This window comes from Mobula hypostoma, chromosome 3 (genome assembly GCF_963921235.1).
Source record: "Mobula hypostoma chromosome 3, sMobHyp1.1, whole genome shotgun sequence".
Taxonomy (NCBI): Eukaryota; Metazoa; Chordata; class Chondrichthyes; order Myliobatiformes; family Myliobatidae; genus Mobula; species Mobula hypostoma.
Window position 1 is genome coordinate 220,696,779 of NC_086099.1, and position 24,034 is coordinate 220,720,812.

General features: G+C 45.1%; 1 protein-coding gene across 4 annotated transcripts in view; it reads right to left on the reverse strand.

The window, feature by feature from the left end:
* Window positions 1-24,034, reverse strand: part of LOC134344556 (pituitary adenylate cyclase-activating polypeptide type I receptor-like) — a 269,718-nt gene that overhangs the window by 89,395 nt on the left and 156,289 nt on the right. For 2 of the 4 annotated variants that reach the window (XM_063044561.1, XM_063044564.1), the window contains exons 10-12: window positions 22,080-22,149; window positions 20,217-20,308; window positions 18,967-19,050 (exon numbers count right to left, since the gene is read on the reverse strand). In XM_063044561.1, the coding sequence (XP_062900631.1) occupies window positions 18,967-19,050; window positions 20,217-20,308; window positions 22,080-22,149 (246 nt within the window). The remainder of the gene's footprint in view (window positions 1-18,966; window positions 19,051-20,216; window positions 20,309-22,079; window positions 22,150-24,034) is intronic. The other 2 variants (XM_063044563.1, XM_063044562.1) reach the window with 1 other exon arrangement.

A 24,034-nucleotide genomic window follows, 5' to 3' on the forward strand; every position in this document is an offset into this window, starting at 1 on the left:
TAGCTGATGTGATACGAATGTAAGGAAGGACAAGCTAATGACTGGGTACAAATGCAGACAAAACGAAGAGTTAAATTGTACCACAGAGGCAACATTCAAAAGGGTGAAGAATGCAGGACCAAAGGCGCTGTATTTCAATGAGCGTAGCATTTGGAATAAAGTGGACGAACTCGTGGCGCAATTAGAGATCGGTCGGTATGACATTGTGGGCATCACTGAGTCGTGGCTGAAAGATGGTCATAGTTGGGAGCTTAATTATAATCCTGCATCGGTTTTGTATCGACAGGCAGTGTTGTGGCTCTGTTGGTAAGAGATGGAATTATATTTTTAGAAAGAGGTGACATTGGGTCAGAGAATATTGAATCTTTGTGGGTGGATTTAAGAAACTGCAAGGGTAAAAAAAAACATTATGGGAACGATATATAGACCTCTAGATAATAGCCAAGATGTGGGTTGAGATTGCAAAGGCAGCTGGAAAAGGCATGTAATAAGGGTAATGTCACATTTGTAATGGGGGACTTCAATATGCAAGGGGATTTGGAAAATCAGGTTGGATGTGGATCGCAAGAGAGGGAATTTGCTGAATGCCTATGAGATGGCATTTTAGAGCAGCTTGTGCTCGAGTCTACTTGGGGAAAGGCGATCTTAGATTGAGTGTTGTGTAATAACCCAATTTTATTAGTCAGCTTGACGTAATACCTTAGGAGGCAGTGATCATAATATGATTGAATTCATACTGCAATTTGAGAGGGAGAAGCATAACTCATCTATCAGTATCACAATGGAATAAAGGGAATTACAGAGGCATGAGAGAGGAGCTTGTCCACGTGGATTGGAAGGGGATACTGGCGGGGACAATGGCAGAACAGATGGAGCTGAACTTTCTGGGAATAGTTAATGCAGGATAGATATGTCCCACAGAAGTAGTTCTCAAATAGCAGGAGTAGGCAACCGTGGCTGACAGGAGAAGCTAAGGACTGCTAAAAGCCGAGGGAAGGGCATCTAAGGTAGAAAACTGAGTGAGAAGTTGGATAACTGGGAAGCTTTTAAAGTCCAACAAAAGGCAACTAAAAAAGCTATAAGAAGGGATAAAATATGAGGGAAAACTAGCTGATAATATAAAGCAAGATACTAAAAGATTTTTCAGTTATATGAAGAGTAAAAATGAGGTGAGAGTTGACATTGGACCATTGGAAAATGATGCTGGTGAGGTAGTAATGGGGAACAAAGAAATAGCAGATGAACTTAATAAATACTTTGCATCAGTCTTCACTGTGGAAGACACTAGCAGTGTGCCAGAGGTCCATGATTGTCAGGGAACAAGACTGAGTGCTATTGCTATATCAAAGGAAAAAGTGCTAGGCAAACTGAAAAGTCCTAAGGTGGATAAGTCACCTGGACCAGGCAGCCTATATCACAGAGTCCTGAGAGAAGATGCTGAAGAGATAACGGATGGATTGGTCATTATCTTTCAAGAATCACTTGATTCTGGCATGGTCCTGGAGGATTGGTCAATTGCAAATGTCACTCCACCCTTTAAGGGAGGAAGACAAAAGAGAGGAAATTATAGGCCAATTAGCCTAACCTCTGTAGTTGAGAAAGTGTTGGAGTCCATTATTAAGGACGAGATATTGGGGTACTTGGAGACGAATGATAAAATAATTTAAAGTTAGCATGGTTTCTGTAAAGTGAAATCTTGCCTGACAAATCTGTTCTTCGAGGAAGTAACAAGCAGGGTGGACAAAGGCGAGGCAGTGGATGTCATTTACTTGGATTTTCGGAAGGTGTTTGATAAGGTGCCACACATGAGACTGCTTAACAAGATAAAATCTTGTATTACAGGAAAGATACTGGCATGGACTGTGGAATGGCTGACAGACAGGAGCAGCAAGTGGTAATAAAAGGGGCCTTTTCTGGTTGGTTGCCAGTGACTAGTGGTGTTCCTCAGGGGTCAGTATTGGGACCACTGCTTTTCACAATGTGTGTCAATGATTTAGATAATGGAATTGATGGTTTTGTGGCAAAGTTTGCCATGATACAAAGTTAGGTGGAAGGGTAGGGAGTGTTGAGGAAACAATGTGATTGCATCAGGACTTAGACAAGTTTGTTAATTCACAGGTTACTTCAGAGGTTGGTGTTGCGGTAAAGAACAACAGTGTGGACCATCATCGAAATGGGCGGAAGGTTCAAGGATCAGAGGTGCAGAGGGACTTGGGAGTCATCGTGCAAGACTCCCAGATGGTTAATTAACATGTTGAGTTTGTTGTAAAGAATGCAAGTGCAATGTTGGCATTTATTTCAAGGGGAATAGAATATAAAAAGGAGATAATGCTGAGCCTTTACAAGACACCCGTCAGGCCACACTTGGAGTATTGTCAACTGTGTTGGGCCCCATATCTCAGAAAGGAAGTACTGTCATCGGAGTGAGTCCAGAGGAGGTTCACGAGATTAACTCCAGGAATGAAGGGGTTGATATATGAGGAGCGTTTGGCAGCTTTAGGTCTGTACCCACTGGAATTTAGAAGAATGTGGAGGGGGAGGGGATTGAAATCTACTGAATGTTGAAAGGACTAGATAGGGTAGAAGTGGAGAGGATGTTTTCTGTGGTGGGGGTATCCTGAACTACAGGGCACAGCCTCACAACTGAGACATGATAAAGTGGATGAGCGGGCTCGATTGTCTGAATGGACTAACTCTGTTCCTATGTCTTGCGGTCAAGATGGGCTGAAGGGTCTGTTTCTCTACTCTATGACTCTAATTCTTGTTGTAATTTATGTTTTTTAATTGTATTGCACTATAATGCTGGCACAAAACAACAACTCTCACAGCATATGATTTTGATTCTGATTTTGAAGGAAGATCGGAAGTTTTACAAGTCATGGTGGTGTGAGATGCCGGAGGGGAACCTGCGGGTGGTGGCGGCGTTCCACGTAACTGCTTCCTTTGTTTAGGCTACGGGTTAAGAGTTAAGATTCAAGATTGCTTTACATCTTTTCCAGTGCACAAGTGTAAAGGAGAACGAACTAATAGTTACTCCGGGTCCAATGCAGCACAGAAATATACAACAATAAGAGAAAGAACTCAATAATAATAAGCAACACACATCAAAGTTGCTGGTGAACGCAGCAGGCCAGGCAGCATCTGTAGGAAGAGGTGCAGTCGACGTTTCAGGCCGAGACTTCCTGTTAGTCCTGACGAAGGGTCTCGGCCTGAAACGTCGACTGAACCTCTTCCTACAGATGCTGCCTGGCCTGCTGCGTTCACCAGCAACTTTGATGTGTGTTGCTTGAATTTCCAGCATCTGCAGAATTCCTGTTGTTTGCAATAATAATAATAATAATAAAAACACAATACATATAAATATTGAGATAGCTTATGTACGTTGATTGTATGTCTATAAAGTGACACTGGGCACAGGAGTGTCTGTACAGAAGGTGACTGACAGGAAATGGTAAAGTAGTGGTGGTTAGGGGTGTGGAGGGCTGGGTTAGTGGTGGTGGTTAGGGGAGTGGAGGGCTGGGTTAGTGAGTATTGTCAGTGAGTAACTGTAGAGCACTTTCTCTATGGTGATTACTGCAGTCATGAGTGATGGGGGGGGGAAAGTAAATGTTCAGAGGGGACGATGGTGGCCACGGCGCACTCAATGACATTGAACTAGTGCAGGCAAGGCGGAGGGCATCCCGTCGCACTCCCGACGTGTGCCTTGTAGGTGCTGGAAAGGCTTCGTGGTGTCTGGAGGAGGAAACCCAGCCTCTGACTGTGAACGCAAATGACACATTTCACCGTATGTTTCCATGTACGCATGATAAATAAACTGGGATCCTGATGGTGAGAGAGGGAGGAACGTTCAAAGTAAGTTGTTTCCACAGAGAGCGGCGGGTGCGTGGAACGTGCTGCCAGGGGAGGAGGTAGAGGCAGATACGACACGTGTGTTTCAGAGGCTCTTTGACTGGCACCTGAATATGCAGGGAATGGAGCGATAATCAATCTCTCACTGCTGCGGTCGGAGATTCCTAAAAGGGTGACAATCATGAAGAACGGGGAGAGCTGCCCCAATGACTATCACCCAGTGGCACTCTCATGTACTGCGGTGAAGTGCTTTGAAGTGTTGATCATGGCTAGAATCAACTCCTGCCTAAGCAAGGACCTGGACCTGCGGCAATTTGCCTATCGCCACAATGGGTCCACAGTGGGTGCGAACTCATTGGCTTTGGATCACCAGGACAACAGCATTACCTACGCCAGGCTGCTGTTTATTGATTACAGCTCAGCATTCAACACAATCATGCCCTCAGTTCTAATCCACAAGCTCCAAAACCTGGGATTTTGTACCTCCCTCCGCAACTGGATCCTTGGGTTCCTCATCGGGACGCCACAGTCTGTGCGGATCAGAAAATATGTCGCCTCCTCACTGACAATCAACACCTATGCAAGCCCACTGCTCTAACCCATGACTCTGTGGCTGGGCACAACTCAGATGGCATCTATAAGTTTGCCAGCGACACGGCTATTGGGAGAATTTCAGATGGCGATGAAGAGGCGTACAGGAGTGAGATAGATCAGCTGGTTGAGTGGTGTGGCAACAACAACCTTGCGCTCAATACCAGTGAGACCAAGGAATTGATTGTAGACTTAAGGAAGGGTATGTTGAGGGAACACACACCAGTCCTCATCGAGGGATCAGCAGTGGAAATGTTGAGTAGTTTCAAGTACCTGGGTGTCAACATCTCTGAGGATCTACCCTGGCCCAACATATTGATGCATTTGCGAAGAAGGCACGACAGGGCTATATTTCACTAGGAGTTTGAGGAGTATTGGTATTTCACCAAAATTATACTCAAATTTCTACAGTTGTACCTTGAAGAACAGTCTAACCGGTTGTGATAGGTTTCAATGATATCACCCCTCATTCTTCTGAATTCCAGTGAGTACAGGCCCAGAGTCATCAGTCAATCAGTCCACATATGGGAAACCCTTTCATTTACAGTCAGAGTCATAAGACCCTAGTTTCCTGGTACATTAAGATGCACACAACTTCACAATCTACTTCGTTGTGGCCTTGCACCTTATTGTCTGTCTGCCCTGCATTTTCTCTGTAACTGGAACACTTTATTCTGCATTCTGTTATTGATTTCCTTTGTACTGATCCCAGCAGGATGAGAGGTGACTTGATAGACATACAACATAGAAACATTGAAAACCTACAGCACAATACAGGCCCTTCGGCCCACAAAGCTGTGCCAAACACGTCCCTACCTTAGAAATTACCTAGGGTTACCCATAGCCCTCTATTTTTCTGAGCTCCATGTACCTGTCCAGGAGTCTCTTAAAAGACCCTATCATATCCGCCTCCACTACTGTCACCGGCAGCCCATTCCATAAACTCACCACTCTCTCGGGGGGAGGGGGGGAATTATCCCTGACATTTCCTCTGTATCTACTTCCAAGCACCTTAAAACTGTGCCCTCTGTGATAGAAGTGCACGAGATGATAAGAGGTACGGGTAAGTGGATAGGCAAAGGCTTTTTCCCAGGGCAGAAATGGCTGATCTGAGGTGGGATAATTTTAAGGTGACTGGAGGAAAGTATACGGGAGGTGGGGGAGATGCCAGAGGTAAGTTTTTTTACACAGACTGTGGTAGGTGTGTGGAATGCCCTGCCAGGGTGATGGTAGGGGCGGATACATTAGGAGCAATTTCACAAACTCTTAGATAAACACCTGGATGAAAGAAAAATGGAGGTGTCTGTAAGAGGGAAGGGTTAGATTGATCTTAAAGTAGATTAACAGGTTGGCACAATATCGTGGGCCAAACATCCTGTACTGTGCTATGTTCTGTGTTCTGTGATCTGCTCTCAGAGCCACAGGGCTCCTGTGGCTGGTTCAGCTGAGCTTCTGACACATGGGACACTGAGCACGTACCTGGGTAAGTAAGATAGAGTAGGCAACAAGGAAACAAATTGGAGAGCAGATTGATCGGATGCTCTGACAGCTGGGATAGACTTGATGGGCTGAGTGGCCTCCTCTGTGCTGTAATAAAATACTTGAAAACCACCACCAAAAAAGCACAGCAGCGTCTCCACTTCTTGAAGAAACTGAGGTGAGTGAGGTTCCCCTACGCATTTTCACCAAAGTTTACAGCAATAGCATCAAGACCAGCTGCATCACTGTCTGGAACAGGAATTGCAAGATGTCTGACCACAAGTCATTACAAAAGATCGCAAGGACTGCTGAGCGGATCACTGGGGTTCTCTTTACCACCCATTAGAGATGTTTATCAGGAGCGCTGCGTACAGAGGGTCCTTAGCATTGTCAATGATCCCTCCCACCCATCCCACAATGTCTTTGACCCCCACCATAGCATTAGGACAAGAACATACGAAGCAGGAGCAGGGGTTGGCCATCTGGCCTGTCCAGCCTGCCCCATTCAATAAGCTCACGGCTGATCTGACCATGGACTCATCTCCACCTACCTGCCTTTTCCCCATAACCCTTAATTCCCCTACTAGGCAACAAACTATCCAACCTTGTCTTAACTGTATTTACTGAGGTAGCCTCCACTGCTTCATTGGGCAGAGAATTCCACAGATTCACCACTCTCTGGGAAAAGCAATTCCTTCTCATCTCCGTCCTAAATCTACTCCCCCAAATTTGAGAGCTGTTAGAATAGGAAACAGCTTCGTCCCCCAGGCCATGAGACTACTGAACTTCCTACCACCACCCAGGTCTCATCGCACATGAAGCATCAGCAGTGTTATACTGTTTACTTTTTAATTTGTATCTCATTATTGGTTAGTTTATGAGTGGTAATATTACTTTATGCATTGTGTGTGTGAGTTACATGTACTGTGTTGTGCGCCTTGGTCCAGATTTAAAGATTGTCCTGATTTCCTGAAAACTTGAATTAAAAGGCTTACTGAAGTCACCAGGGCTGTGACCGTGGATTTCAACAGTAGTAGTTCTAAACGGGAATACTTGTTGGTTGCTTTCAGAGCTGCACACAGAGTTACTACTCTGACACCATCTTGACACATGGCGCCAGAGGACCCATCAGGTTTCTGAACGGTCCGTGAACCCATCAAAACTATCTCACTAGTTTTGCCTCTCCTTTTGCACTGCTGTCATTGTTGTACTGCTGTGGTTGTATCTGATACTCACACTCTCTCTCACACCCAACGTTTCTGGAACAGCTTCTTCTGAATGAAGAATGAACCCACGCACATACATCCCCTCACTACTTTTGCTCTCTCCTGCTTATTTAATTTATTATTACATAATTGTAGTTTATTGTTTATTATTATGTATTACAATGCACTGCTGCCACAAAACAACAAATTTCATGACGTAAGTCAGTGATATAAAAACATGATTCTGATACTCCAAGAGTCGGTACCATCTAATCCCATTAACATCTTGGATGACCTGTCCTGGGCCCAGAACATAGACACCGTTGCAAGTAGAGGCACGCCTATGCCTCTACTTTCTTAAGGGCTGAAGGAGGTTTCCCTCCATGAGGACCACAGCCTTGTCATAGCGTTTGGAGGTTTGCGTGCCTCCATGACCCAGAGAGCTACGTTGACTGGGGTCAGGGCCTTGTGCTTTGGCTCTTGGTAGGGTCACCCATGTCAAATAGGTCACAGGGTAGAGGCCAGACTAAGAGTGGTCTACTGGTCCTTCAGCTTCAGGGGTTCAGCTCAAGGTAATAACCCTGACTGGTCAAACAAAAGTGTTACAGAAACAGCAATGAAGATTGCTTCTACATCTGTGTGCGACGGTATGACCAAAGACAACTTGGTGCCATACCGGAGAGGCAGAAATGAGGACCCTGAACCACACAGGGGGCACAATGGAGAAGTTGGCAAAGAGACAGATGGAGAACCTTCACTGCTGTCCTAAACACCAGAGGTGTAACAGGCAGGAGGTTTGGCTTGTCACAAAATACTCCAACAACTTCTACAGATGCTTTGTTGAAAGGATCCTGACTGTTTCCATCACAGGCTGGTAGGCCAGTTCCAATCCAGAGGAAGGCAAGAGGCTACAGAGAGTAGTGACTGCTGACCGGTTCATCGCTGGTGCAACCCCACTCCTAACATCTACAGCATCCTACAGGAGCTCTTTCAGAAAGTGGTTTCTACCATCAGGGATCCCTACCATCTGAGGTACACCTCCTTCTCACTGCTGCCATCAGGTGGGAGGTACAGGGCCTGAAGTCCCACCGCAGCAGGCTCACGAAGAGCTACCATCAGGTGCTTGAACCGACCTGCACACCCCTAACCCTACCTCAGCAACAGAACATTACGAGCCTCCTCTTGCACTACCCTGGCCTTGTCCATGCATTTTTCAATGACTTGTGCCTTGTTTTGCACAAGTCATTTTTTTTCTCTTATCTATCTTGTATAGTTTATGTTCTGTGTGCAGAGGAATTTGCAGTTGGGGGTGTGAGGGGAAAGATCCAGTTGTCATGGTCCATGTGGGTACCAGCAACATAGATGGAATGAGGAAAGAAGTTCTGCTGAGGGAATTTGAGCAGCTAGGGACTAAATTAAAAAGCAGAAGCAAAAAGGTAGTAATCTCTGGATTACTACTTGAGCTACATGCAAATTGGCATAGGGTCAAGAAGATTAGAGAGTTAAATGCGTGGCTCAAGGATTGGTGTGGGAGAAGTGGGTTTGAACTCATGGGAAATTGGAACTAGTATTGGGGAAGGAGGGAGCTGTACCAATGGGATGGATTCTACCTGAACCATGATGGGACTAGCGAATCACATAACTAGGGCTGTGAATAGAGCTTTAAACTAAATAGTAGGGGGTGGGTTCAACAGATTGGAGAAGTATAGATAAAGTAAAAAGGAAAAGTGTGGATAAAGAAAAAACAAAAGATTAAAAAAGAGAAAAGTAAGAATGGAGTGAAGAAAAGTCAAGTGTAAAAGAGTAAAAATTACAAGATTTTAAAAGCACAATGAGTGTGAGGGCACTTCATTTGAATGCCCATATATTCGAAACAAGATCAATGAACTTGTGGCTCAAATCAGTACAAAAGGGTATGATTTAGTGGCCATTACAAAGATGTGGTTGCAGGGTGAAGAGAATTGGGAATTAAATATCCAAGGATACCAGGTAATAAGGATAGGCAGGAAGGTAAGCAAGGTGGAGTAGTGCTCTTAATTAAAGATGAGATCACGACGATAGTGAGAGATGATGTAAGATCCAAGGAGCAGAATTTTGAATCCATCTGGGTAGAGAGTAGGAATAGTAAAAGGAAAGAATCACTGGTGGGAGCTGTCTATTGGCCACCGAATAATAACATTACAGTGACACAGGCAATAAACAGAAATATCTGAGGCATGTGAGAATGGTACAGCAGTTATCATGGGGGACTTTAACGCACATAGATTGGGTGAATCAAGTTGGTCAAGACAGTCTTGAGGACTCCATAGAATGTATCTGTGATGGCTTTATGTGTGTAATTGTCACAAGGAGGTTTTTCATTGTACTGGAGTCACCATATTTCATCAGGAAGATTTCTAAACACAGTGATTAACTCTGGCCTTGACGGAGCCTTTTGTACAGCTTCAGGGTAATTATAGATTCTGACAAAATGGATTCACAGAATACAAAGTGTGAGTCCCTCCCTCCTTAGAGAAGATGCAGAGGAGATTTACCAGGACGCTGTCTTGATTAGAGAAGCCTGTCTTTTGCTGAGGTAGGAGAAAGAGGTTGAGAGGGAAAATAAATCATCCATGATCGGTGACAGAGCAGACTCAAAGGGCCAAATGGTCTAATTCTGCTCCTATGTCTTATGGCTTCATCTTGCATTCACCACTTTTGCTGGCTGCTTGTTCCACGCTCCCACCATCCTCTGGGTGAAGAAGTTTCCCTTCAGGTTCTCCTCAAACATTTCAACTTTCACCCTTAACCTATGGCCTCTGGTTCTAGTTTCACCCAACCTGAGGGTAAAAACACTGCATGTACTCAGCCTATCCATTTTCCTCATAAGCTTCCACACAATCTGTACCAGTAGTTCCGTCAATGTGCTGAAGCAGGTTTCCTGTTCAAAGGTAATTGTTCTCACAGCAGGGTGTGGAATGGCCCTGGAAAGGGGAGGTGAAAGGTGGTGGATTTGGAATGAGGCGCAGACCACAAACGTTACAGGACAAAGGCACAATTTCTGCCCCCCCCCCCAGCCCATCACCACTCTCCTTGCCCCTCCCTCCTTTCTGGCAGCTGACACTTTGACATTTCCACCTCCCCATCAATGCACCCCACCCCTTGCCCAGGAGCTGAGGAAGGGTCGGCCCGTGCCCCATTCAGGTGTGGAAGGAGGAGACTCGAGCAGACTGTTGACAAGGACAAAGCCTGTACGGCAAATGCCGGACAATGAACAGACCTGAACCCTCAGTAAGGAGCTAAAGGGGTGGCTGAGGGGAAGGGTGGTCATTAAAGACTGACAGATTCAGAGAAAGAATATTACACGGGTATTAACCTGCCAGCAACACAACTCCATGCAGTTGAGCACCACTGGGCCACTGACAACAAAGAGTGCCCTCAAATAATCCTAACATATTAAGGCAGAGGACAGCGTGAGTAGCACGATTCTCAGCAGTGTGGAGGAACAGAGGGATCTTGAGATCTATATCAATAGATCCCTCAGAATTGCCGTGCAAGTTGATAGCTTGGATAAAAAGTATATGGTGTGCTAGCCTTCATTAGTCGGGGGGATTGAGTTCAAAGGCCACGAGGTAATGTTGCAGCTCTATAAAACCCTGGTCAGTTCTGGTCATCTCATTGTAGGAAGGATTAGAGAAGGAGCAGAAATTTACCAGGATGCTGCCCGAATTACAGAGCATGTCCCGGGAGGAGAGCTTCAGCAAGCTGGCATTTTCCTCTTTGAAATGAAGGAGGATGAGAGGTGACTTGATAGAGATATACAAGATGCTAAGAGACATAGACTGAGTGGATAGACAGAGACTTTTTCTCAAGCTTGAAGTGACTACTACAAGAGGGCTTAATTATAAAGTGATGAAAGAAAAATGGAGGGTTATGTGGGAGGGAAGAGTTAGATTAATTTTGGAGTAGGTTAAAAGTTTGGGACAGAATGGAGCGATTGGATCATTTGGAGGCAGAAGTGTTTTAATTTGTTTGGCATCGCCAGCATAGGCATTGTGGGCTGAAGGGCCTGTACGGTTCTATGTTCCTAACAAATAGATTTAATTGACAGCAATCTTCTATACAGCACACATTGATTACTGGTTATGAGGCTCAAGTGAGTTTAAACTCAGCAACCTCTGTGAGGATTTTAACCTTTTCATCCTCTGTAAAGGAGTTTAACCTTTTCATCCCCTGTAAGGAGTTTAACCTCAGACTCCTCTCTAGGGAGTTTAACCTTGGCATCCTCTGTAGGGAGTTTAACCTTGGCATCCTCTATAAGGAGTTTAATCTCAGTATCTTCTGTAAGGAGTTTAACTTTCCTCTTTCAAGAGTTTTGCCTTGGTATCCAATGTAAGGTGTTTAACCACAGCATTCTCTTTAAGGAGTTTAACCTTAGCAACTTCTGTAAGGAGTTTAAACGCTTCATCCTCTGTAAGGGGTTTCTACTTCCTTCTATTGGAATGTTTGAGTTTTCTCTGCGTTCTCCGGTTTACTCCCACAGTTTAACAACTTGACAATTAGTAGGTTAATTGGTGATTGTAAATTTTCCTGTGATTAGGCTAGGGTTAAATTGGGTGTTGCTGCCAGTGCGGCTCACGAGTTGTAAGGGCCTGTTCCACATTGCATTACCTTTGTCAAAGTACACAAAAAAAAACACCAGAGTGGAACCAAGTCTCCAGTCCTCTTTGAGAAGGAGCACCCTACCATCCTGCAGTGGCTGTTCATCATGCCAAAACATTACCTCTGCCCCTCATAAATTCAAGACATTCTGCAGATGTTGGAAATCCAGAGCAACACACACAAAATGCCGGAATAACTCAGCAGGTCAGGCAGCATCTATGAAGGAATTAATCAGCCGTCACGTCTAACCCTGATGAAGACTCAAGATAGGACGGGTGGTAAAAAAACAAAGATAGTGAGCATTCAGACTCTCAGTAAGGGCAGGCAGAGGACAGGGTTAGGTTTGCGGAATCAAAAAGCGTGTAGGATACAGTACTCCAAGTGTTGTATCTCAATGCACGGAGGACAGGAGATAAGGCGGATGATCTCGTTGCACTTTTACAGATCGTCAGGTATGACGTTGTGGCCATCACTGAATCATGGCTGAGGGATGGTTGCAGTGGGGAGCTGAATGTCCAAGTATCGGAGGGTTAGGAAAGTAGGCAGAGAGAGTGGTGTGGCTCTGCTGGCAAAGAATGGCATCAAATCAGTAGAAAGATGTGACATAGGATCAGAAGATGTGGTTTGAGTTGAGAAACTGCAAGGGTAAAAGGACCCTGATGGCACTTTTCTACAGGCCTCCCAACAGTAGCTGGGATGTGGACCATAGATTACAACAGGAAATTAAAAAAAGGTGAGTCAAAAGGGCATTGTTACGATGGTCATGGGAGATTTCAACACGCAGGCTGATTGTGAAAATCATGTTGGAAATGGATCTTGAGAGAGAGAGATGGCTTTTTAGAGCAGTTTGTCGTTGAACTTACTAGCTGATCAGTTATACTGGATTGGGTGTTATGTAATGAACTGGAGGTGATTAGGGAGCTTAAGGTAAAAGAACCCTTAGGAGACAGTGATCACAATATGATTGTGTTCAACGTGAAATTCGATAAGGAGAAAGTAAATTCTGATGTAGCAGTATTTCTGTGAGCAAAGGAAATTACAGTGGTGTGAGAGAGGAGCTTGGCCACAGTAAATTGGAAGGAGTTACTGGCAGGAATTCAGTAGAGCAGCAATCGTGTGGGTTTCCAGGAAAACTGAGGAAGGTGCAGGATAGATGTATTCCAAAACAAAGAAATACTCAAATGGCAAAATAGTACAACCGTGGCTGACAAGGGAAGTCAAAGCTAAGGTAAAAGCATAAGAGAGCATATAACAAAGCAAAAATTAGTGGGAAGACCGAGGATTGGGAAGCTTTTTAAAAAACCTACAGGAAGCAGCTAAAAGAATCATTAGGAGGGAAAAAATGGAATATGAAAGCAAGGTAGCAAACAATATCAAAGTGGATAGTAAAAGCTTTTTCAAGTATGCAAAAAATAAATGAAAGATGAGAGTGGATATAGGACCGCTAGAATAATAGTGGGGGGGAAAGGAGAGGATAGAAGAATTAAATGAGTATTTTGCACCAGCCTTCACTGTGGAAGACAGTAGCAGTGTGCCAGGTGTTGAAGGGTGTGAGGGAAGAGGAGAGAGTGCAGGTACGATTGCAAGGGAGAAGGTGCTCAATAAGCTGAAAGACCTAGGGGTACATAAGTCACCTGGACCAGATGAACTGCACCCAAGGGTTCTGAAAAAGATAGCAGTAGAGATTGTGGAGGTATTAGTAATGATCTTTCACAAATTATTGGACTCTGGCATGGCTCCAGAGGACTGGAAAATTGCAAATGTCATTCCACTCTTTTAGAAAGGAGAAAGGCAGCAGAAATGAAATTATAGACCATTTAGCCTGACCTCAGTGGTTGAGAAGATTTTAGAGTCAATTGTTAAAGATGAGGTGATGGAGTACTTGGTGACACAGAACAAGATAGGACAAAGTCAGTCCTGACGTTAGTCCGTTAGTCCTGACGAAGGGTCTCGGCCTGAAACGTCGACTGCGCCTCTTCCTATAGATGCTGCTTGGCCTGCTGCGTTCACCAGCAACTTTGATGTATGTTGCTAGGACAAAGTCAGTATGGTTTTCTAAAGGTAAAATCTTGCCTGATGAACCTGTTGGAATTACTTGAGGAGATTACATGTAGGGTAGATAAAGGGGATGCAGTTGGTGTTGTATATTTGGACTTTCAGAAGGCCTTTGGCAAGATGCCACACATGAGGCTGCTTACCAAGTTAAGAGCCCGTGGTATTACAGGAAAGTTACTGGCATAGAGCATTGTCTGTTTGGTAGGAGGGAGGGAGTGAGAATAAAAGGATACTTTTGTGGTTGGCTGCCAGTGACCAGTGGTGTTCCACAAGAGTCAGTGTTGGGACTGTTTCTTTTTATGCTGTATATAAATGATTTAGATGATGGAATAGGTGGCTTTGCTGCCAAGTTGGCAGATGATACGAAGATTGATGGACGGGCAGGTAGTGTTGAGGAAACAGGTAGGCTGCAAAAAGACTTAGACAGATTAGGAGAATGGGCAAGTGAGTGGCAAATGAAATACAATGTTGGAAAATGCATGGTTGTGCACATTGGTAGTAGAAATATATGTGCAGACTATTTTTTAAGTGGGGAGAAAATCCAAAAATCTGAGATGCAAAGGGACTTGGGAGTCCTTGTGCAGAACACTCTAAAGGTTAACTTACAGGTTGAGTCGATGGTGAGGAAGGTAAATACAATGTTAGCATTCATTTCAAGAGGTCTGGAATACAAGAGCAGGGATGTGATGCTGAGGCTTTATAAGGCACTGGTGAGGCCTCACCTTGAGTATTGTGAACAGTTTTGGGCTCATCATCTAAGAAAAGATGTGCTGACATTGGAAAGGGTCCAGAGGAGGTTCACAGGGATGATTCCACAAATGAAAGGGTAATCATACGAGGAAAGTTTGATAGCTCTGGATCTGTACTCACTGGGAATAACAGCCTCAAGATAGAGGGGCATCCATTTAAAACAGATGTGGAGGCATTTCTTTAGCTAGAAGGTTGTGAATTTGTGGAATTTGTTATCACATGTAGCTGTGGAGGCCAGGTCATTGGTGTATTTAAGGCAGAGATTGATTGGACAGGGCATCAAAAGTTACGGTAAGAAGACTAGGGAGTGGGGTTGAGGAGGGAAAAAAGGATCAGCCATGATTGAATGGTGACTCGATGGGCCAGATGGCCTAATTCTGCTCCTATGTCTTATGGTCAAACCTGATGAACACATACACCTCGTATTCTATTTAGGCAGCCTTCAAAAACATCAATTTATCTGAATTCCAGTGGTTTCTCCCCACATCCCCTTCTCTCTTTGTCCATTCCCTATTCTCCCTCTTACCCCTTCCCTTCTCCTCACCTGCCCACTCCCTTGGTGCCCCTCCTCCATCCCTTCCTTCCCACTTCACTCTCCTCCTCTATCGGATTGATTCCTCTTCAGTTCTTTACTTTTTCTACCGATCACCTCCCCCACCCTGCTGTCTTCCCCCTCACACCGTCTCACTTAGCATCTGCGCGCTTGTCCTCCTCCTTATCCTGGCTTCTTCCTCCTTCCGTTCCAGTCCTCGTGAAGGGTCTCGGCTCAAAATGTCCTCTGTATATTCCTCTGCATATATTCATCTGTATTTTCTCTTTCTCTTACTCTCTCTTTCTCTCGCTCTCGCTCACTCTTTGTCGCTCTTTCACTCTTTTGCTGTCTATTACTCTCACTTTTTCTCTCTCCGCTCTCTTCCTCCCTCTAGCTCTCTTACTTTTTTCTCTTCCGTTCTCATGCTCTTTCTCTTTCATTCTTGCTCTTGCGCTCTTACCACCTTTCTCACTCTTTTACACTCTTTCCCTCTGACACTTTCTCACTTTCTTTTACACTTTTTCTTTCCTTCTCTCACTATCTTTCACTCTTTCTTTCCCTCTTTCTCTCTCTTTCTATCCCACTTTCTTTCCCTTTCACTCTCTCCCTCTTTTGCTCTTCTTTCTCCCTTTCTTTCACTCATTCTTTTTCTCTCATTTTCCTTTTCACTCTCACTCCCTTTCTTACCCCCTTTCTCACTGATTCTTTCCCTTCCTCTTTCTTTCACTCTCACTCTTTCCTTCCCACTTTCTCTTACTCTCACTATCTTTCTTTCACTCTCTTTCTACTCTTTCTCTCTGTTGCATTCTCTCACTTTCTTTCCTTTTCCCTCTTTCCTTCTCTCTGACTTTTTCACTTTCCTTCCCACTCCCTTTCTTTCTCTCTCACTCTTTCTTTCACTCTCATTCCCTTTCTCTCTTTCACACACTTTCCCTTTCCCCCTCTTTTTCATTCTCTCTCACTATCTGTCCCTTTCTCCTTCACTCTTTCTACTTCATTCTCACTCTCACCCTCTTTCTCCCTTTCTCTTTCTCACTCCCTCTCTTTCTTTCCCATTCTTTCCCTCTTTCTTTATTTCACACTCTCTTTCACTCTCTTCCTTTCCCTCTCACTTTCTCTTTCACACACTTTCTTTCTCTTTCCTTCTCTCCCTCTTTTACTCACTTTCTTTTGCTCTCTTTCCCATTCTTTCACTCTTTCCTTCTCTCCCTCAATCTCTTTCACCCTTTCACTCATTTCCCTTTCACTCTTTTCCCTTTCACTCTTTTCTCCTTCCCACTCTCTTTGTTTCTTTTACTTTCTTTCTCCCTTTCACTCTTTCTTTCCCACTCTCTCACACACTTTCTTACTCTTTTACACTTTCCCTCTTTCACTCTTTCCATTCTCTTTCACACACTTTACCTGTTCTCTCACTCTCATTTCCTTTTTCTCATACTTTCTCTCTTTCACTTTCTTTCTCTCTCCCTATTTCTCTTTTCCTCTCCCACACTCTCTCCCTCACTCTTTCACTTTCTTTCTCGTTCACTCTCCTTTCTTTCCCTCTCTGACACTCTCACTCTTTCCCATTCTTTCTACCTTTCACTCTTTCTGTCCCGTTCTCTCTCTCCCACTCTCACTTTTTCTTTCTCCCTTTCTCTCTCCCTCACACACTTTCTTTCCCATTCTCTTTCACTCTCCTTTTCTCACCCCCTCTTTCTTTCTCCCACTTTCTCTCATACTCTCTCCCTTTCCCTCTCTTTCACTCACACACTTTTACTCTTTCCCGCTTTCTTTCCCTCTCTCTACCCCCTTCTCTCACTTTCATTCTTTCTCTCTCCCCTTTCTCCCTCTTTTTCACCCTTTCCCTCTTTCATTCTCTCACTCTCATTCTTTCCTACTCTTTCCCTCACTCTTCTTCCTTGTTCTCACTCACCCTCTTTCTTTCACCCTTTCACTCTCATTCTTTTTCTCTTCTCTCTGACTCTTTCACTCTCTCTTTCATTCCCTTTCTCTCCCTCTTTCACTCTCCTTTCATTCCCTTTCTCTCCCTCTCTTTCACTCTCCTTTCTCTTTCATTCTTTCACTCTTTCTCTCCCTCTCTCCCCTTTCTCTTTCCTTTTTAATTCTTTCTTTCCCACCCTCTTTCTGAAACTCTCTCTGAAACATTCTCTTTTTCCCTTTCCATTACTCTTTCCCTCAGTCACTCTTTCCCTCACTCTTTCCTCCTTTCCCTCTTTCTCTTTTTCTCACACTCACTTTCCTTTCATTCTTCACTCTTTCTTTCTCTTTCCCTCTCTCCCTCTTTCTCTCCTCTCTCCCTGCCCCCAGATGCTGCCTGACCTGCTGAGTATCCCCAAGCATTCTCCCTCCTTTAGCTGTTTAGCAACTTGGACTGGACTCTCAGTTTAGCAGTGAGGTTAGTGGTGTTCAATGTTTCTGATGAGCGAGGGAACCAGGAACCTCGGTGGAGGATAGATACATAGTGCCAGAAATCACTATCGTGAGATGCCTCACTGGCTCCTGCCTTTGCACTTTCTTGCCTGCCGATTCCCAGCTTGTACTCAATGACATTCGGTGAAATATTACTGTTAACATTATTAGCAACCTTTTAATCACTGGCAGGTGGCCTCTGGTCCTGGGAATAAATAATTGTCAATGCAGAGTCTCATTTCTGCATTTGGAGATATTAAACTGCAGGAATTGCAATCTTTTTAAATACCTAAATTGAAATAATTACATTTTATTTCAACCTTCTGCCTGTTCTTCACTCCCTTTCTCAATCCAACCTTTCTTCCCCTCTTTTACCCAGCTTTAACTTCACCCATTATTTTTTTAGCTTTCTTTTCTCAGCTGGAGCTGTTGAAGGGATGACCTACTGACTTCTCCACACATTAAGGCTTACAGGGGAACACCGTAAAAATATCAGCACACAGCACAACAACAGGCTCACATCTTGACTAGTCAGGGTCTTAAAGGTCATGAGGAGAAGGCAGGAGATTGGGGTTGACTAGGACAATAAATCAGCCATGATGGATTGGTAGAGCTGACCCAAATGGCCTCATTCTGCTCCTATGTCTTATGGTCTCAACTTAATGGGCAAATCAGTTTTCAGTGGGAGGGTGTGTAGTGAGCTTCAGTATCACAGCATTTATTACCCATCCCCAATGGCCTCGGAATGAAGAAGGTAAATAAGAGTTAGTGGTTTGGGGTCACATACAGACCCGTTACCACTTCTGACTGGCATTAGAAAAGCCACCACATTTTTAATCACAATTCAGTAATTTCATTGATGCTGTTATGGAAGACAGTATTCAAAGAATTCCAAGGTTTATTTATTTAATGAGCAGAATGTAAATTCTCCAGAGAGCATGGTGGGATTTGAACTTGTGTGTTAGCATCAAATGGCTGCTGGTCCGATAACCTGTCCGCTATGCTACCACATTAGCAGAGGGGTTCGCGCAGCACTATTACAGCCTAGGGCGTTCCAGGGTTCAGAGTTCAATCCCAACATCAATTTAGGGCAGCACAGTAGTGTAGTGGTTAGTACAACAGTTTACAGAAACATGACCCGGGTTCAGTTCCCCTCGCTGCCTACAAGGAGTTTGTACGTTCTCCCCATCACCGCGTGGGTTTCCTCCGGGTGCCCTCCCACATTCCAAAGTTGGCAGGTTGATTGGTCGTTGTGAATTGTCCCGCGATTAGGCCGGAGTTAAATTGGGGATTGCCGGGCGGCGCGGCTCGAAAGGCCAGAAGGGCCTGCTCCACACTGTATAAATAACAACATCATCTGTAGAGAGGCTGTACATTCTCCCCATGACCGCGTGGGTCTCCTCCCACCGTCCAAAGACATACTGGCTAGTAGCTTAATTGGTCATTGTAAATTACCCTGTGAATAGGCTAGGGTTAAATCGATGGGTTGCTGGGTGGTTCGGCTCATTGGGCCTGACGAGCCTGTTCCACGCTGTATCTCTAAACAAGAACAAACAACAGGTGTCGATGCTTAGCTTTAGTTTATGATGTGGACGAAAGATTATTGTCAATCCTGAAACTCCCTACCCAGCGGGGAAGCAGAGAGGTGGGAGATAGCCAGCACTCTGGTATTCCAGGATTCCTGCTGCCTCTGGAGTGCCCGGTTTGATCCTAACCCTAAGGAGTTGTCTGTGTGGAGTTCCCATGTTCGGCCTGTGACTGGGTGGGTATCCTGCTCAGAAGGCCTGATCCACATTGGAGCTCAATCAAATAAAATACAAGATTTTAAGACCTCATAACCTCCCTGTGCACGTTTCCCATTGGTGGTGTGGTTTCCTCCCACACTGGGAGGTTAACTCCCTTGCTGTGACTTGTCCCCAGTGTGTGGGTGCATCGGACGTGTAGGTGGGGACATGGGCAAGGCTAAATTACTGGAAAATGGGACTGCTCAGAGGGCTGACGTAGGCTAAATGGGCAGTATGGCCTCCCATGTTATAACACTATTATGAGAAAGGACTGCTGTAGCTCATGTGGGTCACTTAGGGAAGGGCAGTTTAAACAGGGATGTTCATCAATATTCTCGGGACTGGATAAATCAATAAACAGGATGCACTCTGGAATTGGCGACCTATGACCCCGTCTGCTTCCAGTCCTGTGTGGAGGTGATCTGTGGCTGAGAGTCACACTGCCGCATTGGGAAGGAGGGAGATGGAGGGAGAAAGGGGGGATGGGGGAGAGAGAGGGAAGGAGACAGATAGAGATAGGGGAGAGAAGGGAAGAGAGAGGAAGAGGGAATGAGGGAGATAAGGGAACAATGAAGAGAAAGCAGGACTGGGTAGGAAGAAAAGGGGTGTGAGAGAGGGGGAATGAGGGAGATAAGGCGCGGGTGAAGAGGAAACAGAACTGGGCAGGAAGGAAAGGGGACAGGAGGGAGAGAGGTGGTGGTGGAATGGATGGGGAGAGAAGAGGAGGAGTTGAGGGGAGAAGAGGAAGAGGGACTTCCCCGAGGAAATAGCTTCGAGTTTCCAGCAATCACTCAGACTGCCTCTTGCCAGGTATTAAAGGTGTAACAGACTGGAGGAGAACCCTATGCCTGGAGCGAGAGGCAGGAAGCCTGTAGACATCCTCTGTTCACTCAAAGGTAAGGTTAAAGATCGAACACTTACAAGTAGATGCTGTACTCATTGCCCCCCATGTCAGGTGACTGAAGCTTCTGAACGAGGATAAAAATGATTCCGATGAAGAGAATGAAGTTGACCTGGTGAGAAACACAAAGAAACACATCAGCCGACAGTAGGAGCACCCCACGTGGGTACACAGCTTCACACTAGGGAGTATAAGAGGCATATGATGCGTTGGACTTCATTAGTCGGGGGATTGAGTTCAAGAGCCGCTCGGCAGTTGTACAAAACCCTGGTTAGACTACATTTGGAACATTGTATTCAGTTCTGGTCATACTATTGGAAGGATGTGCAAGCTTTAGAGAGGGTGCAGAGGAGATTTACCAGGATGCTGCCTAAATTAGAGGATAGTTCAAAGTGAATTTATTATCTAAGTACATACTGCTTACGTCACCACATGCAACCCTGATAGTTGTTTTCTTGCGGGTATTTACAGTAAATCCAAGAAACACAATAGAATCAATGAAAGATGGCACCCAACAGGACGGACAAACAGCCAATGTGCAAAATACAACAAACTGCAAAAATAACAGTTATAAATATCAAAAACATGAGCTGAAGAGTCCTTGAAAGTGAGCCAATAGGTTGTGGGAGCAGTTCAGTGTAGGGGTGAGTGAAATTATCCCCTTTGGTTCAAGAGCCTGGTGGATGAGGGGTAATAACGGTTCCTGAATCTGGTGGTGTGAGTCCTGAGGCTCCTGGACCTTCTTCCTAATGGTAGCAGTGAGAAGAGAGCGTGTCCTGGGTGCGGGGGTCCCTGATGATGGAAGCTGCTTTCCTGTGACAATGCTTCACGTAGATGAGCTTGATGGACTGGGCCGAATCCACCTCTGTACGAGTTCCCGTTCAAGGGCATTGGCGTTTCCATACCAGGCTGTGATGCTACCAGTCAGTGTACTCTCCAGTGCCCATCTATCTACCACTTTGTCAAATTTTTAGCTGTCACTCCGAATCCTCGCAAACTTTTAAGAAAGTAGAGGCTTGGCTAACGGTTGAACGAGCTAATGCTTTTCTCCTTGGAGTGAAAGAGGATGAGAGGAGAGTCTAGGAGCAGAGGTCACAGCCTCACAGTTCTATAACTCTAAACCACTTAAGAGTTTGTTACCCCATTGACTAATTGTTACCACTGGGGTCTTCATCCATGAAGAATGATACACCTCTACCAAATCACCTCCCGTCCTCCCTCACTCCAAAGAGAAAATCCCGTGGCAGGGTGTTCCACACACCGAACACTCACTGCATTAAAAAAAACTACCTCTGCCATCCCCCTATACTTTCTTCCAATCACCTTAAAACTATGTCTCCTTGGATTAGCCATTCCACCCCGGGTAAAAGTCTCCGGCTGTCCACTCTATCTATGCTTTTATCATCTTGTATGCCTCTATCAAGTCACTTCTCATCCTCCTTCACTCCAAAGGGAATAGCCCTAGCTCGCTCAACCTTTCTTTAAAAGACATGCTCTCCAGTCCAAGCAGCATCCTGGTAAATCTCTGCACCTTCTCCAAGGCTTCCAAATCCTTCCTATAATGTTGTGACACAATACTCCGGGTCTGGTCTTATGCACAAATATTGGTTAGCCATGAGACCATAATAACAGGTGTATGTGACAATCTGCGTAGTTTTTCATTGATTCTATTGTGTTTCTTTGTTCTATTGTGAATACTCACAAGAAACTGAATCTCAGGGTAGTATATGGTGACACATGCATTCATTGAGAATGGACTGACTTTGAACTAATAAACCAATTCACCAGTCTGGTGATTCTTTGTTTCTGAGTGCCTGCTGCCCAGGGCCAGGAGTGAGCTGTCTTTATTGGGCTCTGAGCGTGCCTGCTGTTCTGTTCCTTACCATGATCGAAGCAATGACTGGTCCTTTGATGACCCACCACAGGGCCCGGTGTTCATTGGTGTCCCAGCAACTGAAGAGGGAGAAGACAAGGTGTTAGAGTGGCTGGGTGTCGCTCCAGGACATCCCCAGACCCGGAGGAAACCCATGTCTTCACAGGGAGGATCGTACAAACTCCTTACATGTGATGTCTGATCTCTAACACACCGAACTGCACCGGCATAACGATAACTGCTACACTGCCGTGGTTGGGCCTGGGTCTCTAGCATTGTGAGGCAGAGGCTTCACTGGCTACAGTGCCTATAAAAAGTATTCACTCCGCACTCCTGCGCCCCCCCCACCCCCAACCCCGGAAGATTTCATTAGACATAGGAGCAGAATTAGGCCATTCAGCCCCTTGGGTCCATTCCATCGTGGCCGATCCTGGATCCCACTCAACCCCATGCATCTGCCTTCTCACCATATCCTTTGATGCCCTGACCGATCAGGAAACGATCAATTTCTGCCTTAAATATACCCACTGACTTGGCCTCCACCACAGTCTGTGGCAGAGCATTTCTCCTTATCTCTGTTCTAAAGGGTCCCCCTTCAATTTTCAGACTGTGCCCTCTAGTCCTGAATACCCCCACCACGGAAAACATCCTCTCCACATCCACCCTATCTAGTCCATAAGACAAAGGAGCAGAAGTCGGCCATTCGGCCCATCGAGTCTGCTCTGCCATTCTATCATGAGCTGATCCAATCTCCTATTTAGTCCCACTCCCCCACCTTCTCACCATAACCTTTGATGCTCTGGCTACTCAGATACCTATCAATCTCTGCCTTAAATACACCCAATGACTTGACCTCCACTGCTGCCCGTGGCAACAAATTCCATAGATTCACCACCCTCTGGCTGAAAAAATTTCTTCACATTTCTGTTCTGAATTGGCCCCTTCAATTCTTAAGTCATGCCCTCTCGTACTAGACTCCCCCATCATGGGAAACAACTTTGCCACATCCACTCTGTCCATGCCTTTCAACATTCGAGATGTTTCTATGAGGTCCCCCCTCATTCTTCTAAACTCCAAGGAATACAGTCCAAGAGCAGACAAACATTCCTCATATGTTAACCCTCTCATTCCTGGAATCATTCTAGTGAATCTTCTCTTAACCCTCTCCAATGTCAGCACATCCTTTCTTAAATAAGGAGCCCAAAATTTCCCACAGTACTCCAAGTGAGGTCTCACCAGCGCCTTAGAGAGCACTGTCCTTTCAACATCCAGTAGGTTTCAATGAAATCCACTCCCCTTCCCCCCCATGCATTTTTCTAAATTCCAGTGAGTACAGGCCCAAAGCTGCCAAACGCTCCTCATATGTTAACCCCTTCATTGCCGGAATCATCCTCGTGCACCTCCTCTGGACTCTCTCAAATGACAGTACTTCCTTTCTGAGATATGGGGCCCAAAACTGCTGACAATACTCCAAGTGCAGCCTGACTAGTGTCTTATAAAGGATCAGCATTATCTCCTTGCTTTTATATTCTATTCCTCTTGAAATAAATGGGAATATTGCATTTGCCGCCTTTACCACAGACTCAACCTGTAAATTAACCTTCTGGGAGTCTCGCACGAGGACTCCTAAGTCCCTCTGCACCTCTGATGTTTGAACCTTCTCCCCATTTAGATAATTGTCTGCACTATTGTTCCTTTTGCCAAAATGCGTTATCGTATATTTCCCAACACTGTATTCCATCTGCCACTTGATTGCCCATTCTTCCTGCTGCAATCACAATGCTTCCTCACCTCAGCACTACCTACCCCTCCACCCATCTCCGTATCATCCGCAAACTTTGCCGTGTTGGATTGTTTTTACAGCACTGAATCACAGAGGATTTGATGTGGCTTTTTTGACAATGATCAACAGAAAAAGACTCTTTCATGTCAAAGTGAAAACAGATCTCTACAAAGTGATCTAAG